The 7132-nt window shown below is 47.4% G+C and overlaps 2 protein-coding genes across 2 annotated transcripts; one reads left to right on the plus strand and one right to left on the minus strand.

Annotated features, from left to right (window-relative positions):
- Positions 1-3419: 3419 nt before the first annotated feature.
- On the plus strand, positions 3420-5304 carry Pmar_PMAR017059 (Protein MYG1, putative). Its single transcript, XM_002767437.1, has 11 exons — positions 3420-3554; positions 3711-3782; positions 3834-3936; positions 4006-4100; positions 4150-4201; positions 4251-4349; positions 4397-4508; positions 4584-4725; positions 4773-4831; positions 5021-5125; positions 5170-5304. The coding sequence occupies exons 1-11, from the start codon at positions 3428-3430 to the stop codon at positions 5257-5259; spliced, it is 1056 nt and encodes a 351-aa protein (XP_002767483.1). The 5' UTR covers positions 3420-3427; the 3' UTR covers positions 5260-5304.
- Positions 5305-6158: 854 nt separating this feature from the next.
- Pmar_PMAR017060 (hypothetical protein) lies at positions 6159-7053 on the minus strand (the record flags this gene model as incomplete). Its single annotated transcript, XM_002767438.1, has 4 exons — positions 6159-6314; positions 6346-6444; positions 6489-6568; positions 6900-7053. 4 exons carry the CDS (start codon positions 7051-7053, stop codon positions 6159-6161), a joined length of 489 nt encoding a protein of 162 aa, XP_002767484.1.
- Positions 7054-7132: the final 79 nt, after the last annotated feature.

Consider the following 7132-nt stretch of genomic DNA (forward strand, 5'->3'; position numbering starts at 1 on the left):
TAGTACTGGTGCGGGGAGCGGCCTTAGTAGTAGTGATGTCGCACGGATTGACAGTAGTACTGGTGCGGGGAGCGGCCTTAGTAGTAGTGATGTCGCAGGGATTGACCGTAGTACTGGTGCGAGGAGCAGCCTTAGTAGTAGTGATGTCGCAGGGATTGACCGTAGTACTGGTGCGAGGAGCAGCCTTAGTAGTAGTGATGTCGCACGGATTGACCGTAGTACTGGTGCGGGTAGTGGTAGGGGAGCAGGGAGGCTCTGTAGTAGGTACATGTGTTGGACGAGGGGTGGAAGGAACGGCAGTGGTGAAGGGAGGACCGCTCGGACAAGCAACAGGGGCACCAGAACAGTTGGCGTCGTCGGAGACTCCTGTAACGTAGCATAAAGTGTTATCCTTCCTGCGCTTGAATCCATAACAGACCGCTGGACGCTGCCAAAACTTGCAATAGGAACCTTTCCCAGAACTAGCACATGCCGTACTATCGCCGAGATCGTGGCACATCTGGGCACACGGATCAGTTGTCACCGAAACAGCAACGACAGAGAATGAAACCAAGAAAGCGACAACTGTATTCATGGTGCAAGGAAAAATTAAGGGGAAAACTTGGGGCGAAAGCAGTAATGTGGCTGCTGGTTTCACTGTGAGTCACGAGGAATAAGTGACGCCAAAAGGAACTCGAGCCGTGTCACGTCACGCCTAGAACCCGTAAGCTGTCTTGTCTCGAGAGTTCAAGATTGCTCAACTGCTGTTGACAAGCAACTGTTGAACTGCAGGACACTTGGTGAGAACAGGGGCATATTTCACTAATCCTTAGTCTGAAGTCGCGACTGACGTAGCAAACCTCGCTATAGCAGGGTTGTGACTCAAGTTAGGTGGGATATAGTAGAGCTTAGTATGGGGCCAAACGGTCTACGTGATTCACGAATCGTAGAATGAGCTAGGCTATCTCGCGTGCTGAAATCCGTGCTAAACGCTAAGTGCAATATGTCCCTGAGCATGATCGAATAGAGGGTCTGTGATGAAGGACGAGGTAATCACCTGCACTTTCACTTAGAGAATACATGACATGAACTATGTAGAACATGACGCAGGTCTCTTCATGACAGAAGATACGTTGTCTATTCTGTCCACTCCTGCCGGAGGAGACAGGTTACCTGGAGCTCTCGCAGGGTTTCAATCGGCTATGACTACCATGAGTGAGGTAGCCTACAAAAGGACACCGGCTACGACTATCATGAGTAAAGTCGCCACAGCAACAATAGTAACACAGTGTTACAGGTGACCTCACCCATGGCGGTGACCGCCAGTGACGTCCTTTTCGAAAAAGGAGGTCTTTGAAAAAAGGTCACGACCTTTTCGCAAAGACCATGACTTGAACAACCAATACGAGTTCCCACCAATGCATCACCGCCACTACAAGAATCACCTTAGTTTGACATTGCTCAATTACCTTCTAACATGTTAGGCTAACATGTTAGCCATCTATAGATCTCTACCCCTAGCTGAAGATGGTATTTGTCAACGGGCTGACCGTCAGCCACTTGTACAGAAAATTGCCGTTAGCCGCTGACGGCGATTCTCTGTACAATTGTGCTGAGTTCTGTCATTCTCTCAAGCATACTGCTCCTGGCCCATAGTCCCGGAGCCCCAGCCCCAGCCCCATAGCCCCAGTGATCCCAGGAGTCCTGGGATCACTGCTATCGGATAGCAGCTATCCTCAAGTGCTATTCCGATGACTAGTATCTGAAGCCAACTACAATCGCCTTCGAAGAAGCAGCTAAGAAAGTCTCAAGAAGCTGCATCACTTGTGCTCTCGTCAAGACCGACCCTGGCAATAGACAACCCAAGAGTCTCAACGATATAGTCATCCCTGACCGACCACTTAAAGCAGCCAGTTCACGCTATGACTACAACAACCAATGGTTCGAGCGGTGAATCCTTCTCCATTAATTTGGTCTGTCAACTCACTAATCCACTCTTATGTTACCCCACTGTTGATGTACCGGCGGTCATCGAATCGATGGCATCGATATACAACAGGCAGCCAACCTACCCCATCGGCTCTATCATTACCCACTACGGAGGATTTTGACCGACGACGCTAGTATCATCAAGTCGGCTTCGAGATCTATGCCCTCTGTTCAATTCGATTATGGACCTGCCTTAGACTACGACGTAGACTTTCTTTCTTGACAACTGCTTTTGTTGACGAGGAAACTTGGTTCGAGGCTGTCTCTCGTGCGGCTTATGAGATCAATTCTAGCTCTGATCTCCTTGCCCATGGACTCTCACCGTTAGACATGCTTACTGATGGTTCGGGTACTTCTCCCGTCGATCCCAGCGAAATATGTGAGTTTCCAGATGATAAATGTATTATTTGGAGGAAATATAAGCATGACTGTCGTGAGGGTACTCCAGTGGAGGATCACTAAAGCCACAGTAATCAACTTATGATGACGCAAATCAGTTAACCGTCCCGAGACCACCCACTGGAGCATGGAACATCTGGGTCAATTACAGTCATCTCCTCAGGAGGTGACCAGGCTGGTCATATGCAGCTAACCTTGCCTCTTCAACGTCTTGTAATTGCGGATTCATAGAGGTTGCGAAGTACGAAAACAGCAGAACATACATTGGATATCCTTCTCACATCGCCCCAATACGATGTAGAACTTGCAACCTCATCTCAAAAACGGCTGAAAACTCAACTCGGCCGGTCAATCACAACTCTTGCTCGGCATCTTTGAATCTGGAAACGGCGTTGAACATCGTCCGAATTTGCGTTCTCCGATTTCATCTCTGTCCCAGGCTTTCTTTGTGAATTCCCTTCTCTTCTCTGTTATCTTGGGTTAGCGGAAGACCACCGCTCTGTCACACGTAGTCCCAGGTTCGACCCCTGCCAGTTACAATATTCGAGTACGGTACTCCGAAAGGACCCTTGTTCAACCCCTGTGGAGTACAATATTTGCTTGTATTAACCAACTTAGGGCGCCTCTAAGTGTTTACTCGAGCAATGAAATGGCCAGCCGGAATCACTTATGGCTACTCAAGGCGTTACTCAAGTTCAAGACGTAATTGGCTCCTATGAAACAGACCCACCATCCTGTATTTTCTATAGGTGTCTTCATTGAACTAGCTCCCCGGTTTCTAGGCTGTTACCTTCTGATGACGGGCCACAGTCACGCATAATGGATGAGTGAGACATAACTCCCTCAACGTTTGTTGACGTTCGACTCGTTCACCTATTGTATTAGTGTCACCGGAGAGCATACAATCGCATGAGCGTCAGGCCATAACTGGCTGGAACGATGAATCGTCCTGCATGGTATAGATTTTCAAGCCGGGACTCCATTAGGTGTTCTCGGTGAGGACCCTTTAAGGTCGTTCTGTGAGAGTTGTGGTCAGTCGATGTCATCTTTTTCCACTGCAATGTCATCTGCTACACTGCCTTCACTACGACCTGTCACTATCGCCACTCATAGTGGTAAATTCCATTGCGACGAGGTACTCGGCACGGTCATGCTCGATAAGATCCTCGGCGGATCAAAGAACTACAGTACTAGGGATGGTGGTCTGCGGCTGCTCTCACTTAAATATTCTGACATCATTATCCCACCGAAACGGTTTTACACTCATGATTCGTATCGCTGCTCTTTATTGTGAAAAACTTCGTAGAAAATCAACAGTGTTTGACGGGAAGAGTTTTGATCAGATTTGGTACGGACACGAAACCCAGAGGTCATCAGCAAGGCCGATATAGTTATAGACGTTGGTGCCGAGTTTGGTAGGCCCTCCTTTCGAGAACCTCAGTAGTAGTAGTAGCTAATCCTTGCAGACCCACCACGTCGCCGCTTCGACCATCACCAGCGAACTTTCGATGAGAAGTTCGACGACGAGAACAGGGTGTCAAGACTGAGCAGTGCTGGGTTAGTATACAAGTAATCAACAATTTCGTTATCGCCCTCTAACTAATAATAGTAACCACATGTTGAGAGTAGACGGCTCAGATACTTCGGCCGGGAGATGCTGCGTAATGTGTACAATGTTACTGATGATAGGAAGCTCGATATTCTATACAAGAAGCTCTATAATGACTTCATAGGTGTGTAGATCTCATCACTAACTCAGTCCGTGAGTGTTCGTCCCTTTAGAGTCCGTGGATGCGATTGACAACGGTGTTCCGATAGCCGACGAAGCCCCGAAGTATCATACACTGAGACTTCCTCTCTCCGTATGGAATCAACTTCAACAGGTACCGCGTTTTCACCGATCTGGCTTCTCGGGTTAGCCGTAAGAATCCCAGATGGAATGAGCCGGAAGTTACTTCGGAGATGGAAGAAGAGCGTTTCAGGTATTCTTGGGGGGGGGCAGTGGCGGGATCTTATCGGGCTTGTTTAGACAGGCGATGGCGATCTGCGAGGAGGAGTTGTCGGCACAGATAGAGACCATTCTCTCGAGTTTCATACCGGCAAGAGAGATCGTAGAGGAAGCGATATCGAAGAGGTTTGAAGTAGCATGGGGTTTCATTGGACGAGTTGTCAACGGTGCGGTCACGACTTGAACTGACTGGTGAGATATAAATCAGGTCCATCCTTCGGGACGAGTGATTCACCTCGCTCGTGGGTGTCCATTCGCGGAGCATATCTTCGAAATCGAACGTGAAAAGGGGTTGGCTACCGAAGCCTCGAAAAACGGTGATGCCACGAAGAGGAAAGCCGATACATCCAGTACGTCTGGGATACCCGTGCATGATATCATCAGATCTTCTTGGTAGGTATCTTATACGTTATATACTCCGATGCCACTGGAGGGTACAGAGTACAAGCAGTTGGTGTAAGTTCTTTGGGATGATAACACGTTGATATGAAGTGTATCGTAGAATTTCAAGTATATATACGATTTTCAGCTTCTTCCATGAAGTCTTCAGCAATTCTATGACGCCACTTGGCTCTCCTCGAGCTTCGTTCACTTTGCTGTCCCCGGGCCGGAGTCGTTCGGTCAGAGTGAAGTCTACTGGTTCAGGTTGAAGGGCATAACTTTCTTTCTCGGAAACCTCTACCGTCTCGCTTTCGAGGAGTCCGTGATGAAGATCTATCCAAGTTGGCTGGTATCGACGGCCTTATTTTCGTAAGCCAACGGTGATATCAGCGATCATGTAAACTGCTCGGTAGGTTCACGCCAGTGGATTCATAGGAGGCGCCAAGACCTATGAAAGTGCCAAGAAGCTTGCTGCACTCGGAATAGTGGAAGACGATGATTGATAATCGACCGCACTCTGATGGGATCAAATCTGACGTTTCCAATGCTGAAATAACGGTGTTGCGCTCCACTAGGGATTTTCATTGGCGCCGCGCGGCTTGATTTTGAAGCAATACTTGCTGAAGAGTTCCTCATATCATTCGAGAAGTCAGTGAGCGCAAACAAGAGGCCCGTTATCTTATGAGGGACGAGCGCTGCTAGTCCCTCAGCTGAGTCATGAAGTGCTATTGAGTTAAGATCATCAATGGTGATCAAACGATACCATTCCTTCCAATGACCATGAGTGGTTTCAATAATAACCTCGACATTCAAACAAAGCTCGTAGAGCTTATAATGTCGACGTAGAAATATAAATGTAAATAAATGGTCATGCATCGGAATGTATATCTTATTATATGTAATTATAATGTAATAATTGCCAATACCGCGTCGGAACCGTGGAGGCTAAAAAGTTTCATAATGTAATAATTATATTTTCGATCAGTTTCGTATTTTCCCTGTTGAACTCCCCAAAGAACAACAAAACATCGCTAAGATTTGAAAAACGTCATCAGTTGTTGATAGGTGGTCTGAGGACATCCATCTCGACGGGCTTCTGAGTTTGCCACAGTCCAGTGACCAGATCGAAGAAATACTCCACCTGAATTACTCCAGGAAATTCAATACGATGCTCATCCATCTATACGTATCACTCCGCCTGAGGTAAGCTGGATCCAATAGCAGTAGTATTGGCTGCTCAGCTCCTCCACCCGCGACATGTGTCGTTTGCTGCTACAATGTGACGACCAGCTACTCCAAGTTGCCGGGCTCTGGTCACAAAGTGGGCAATAGAGGACATCTGCCCAGTAGGATGGGGCAATCCCTGTGATGATGATAGCATCATCGTAGTGCGAGGAGAATATCATCTACCTCGAGGAACGATACCAAATTCCGCAGGTGTATCGCCCTTGTAGAACTGGCGGGCATAATGTATTCTGAAGTCCGTATCGTGCATCAACATACCGTGTGCGTTGGTAGATAGGTACTTCTCGGCCTGATCCACAACGAGGAAGTCTGGCTGCGAAAAAGCATATTAGCAAGACCCTCACCTTGATATGGTTCTTCCCAGATAAATGCATTTGAACAGACCCAATGCTAGTCATCTTGGCATCACAGAATTCGCAGTAATAGTAGCCGTCCTCCAGCAACTAGCAAGGACCTGTCCGGACTGGTGCTTCATAGCCACACCCACTTTAACGCAATCTGGTAGCTCCTGGTCCACGACCGCGCCCTCTTCATAATACCACATAGCATTCTTGTGCTTTTTACCACCTTAAAGACAGCAGAACTATAGTGCGTGTCAATTTGATATGCAAATGTGTGTTATTTTCCGAGATTAATGAAAATCAATTTGAAACTATATACAATGTAACAATGGCTATGAACATGTGTTGGGATCAAAAAACCCGATTGGGACTGCGATAGCGACAAGCCATTCACTATAATTTCAAATTATAGTATAATTTGAAATTATAGTGAATTTCAAAATATTAATTTGTCCTACAAAATAACACACATTTGCATATCAATCTGACACGTAATATATAACTTGTAATCCTGTTATTTAATAACCCCTCAAAAAAGCCCGAAACAATAGGCCTACCTGTGTGTTGTTCAAAGGCGCCCTCGTCCCAAGCTGTTACATCACAGACACCACAATGCCATTTACCCAAACCACGATACCCGATCGGGGGTATCAACGCCCCCGTGGGCCCCCTGTGTGACCGAGCCCTCGGAGGACTGCGAGCCCGATACATTGGTTGAGGCCCCGCCGCTCTAAGAAACCCTGACTGGGCCTTCTGCCTTCGCGAGTGGGGCTTGCGTATCGATTATAAG

The sequence above is a fragment of the Perkinsus marinus genome, assembly GCF_000006405.1.
Source record: "Perkinsus marinus ATCC 50983 genomic scaffold scf_1104296970664, whole genome shotgun sequence".
Taxonomy (NCBI): Eukaryota; Perkinsozoa; order Perkinsida; family Perkinsidae; genus Perkinsus; species Perkinsus marinus.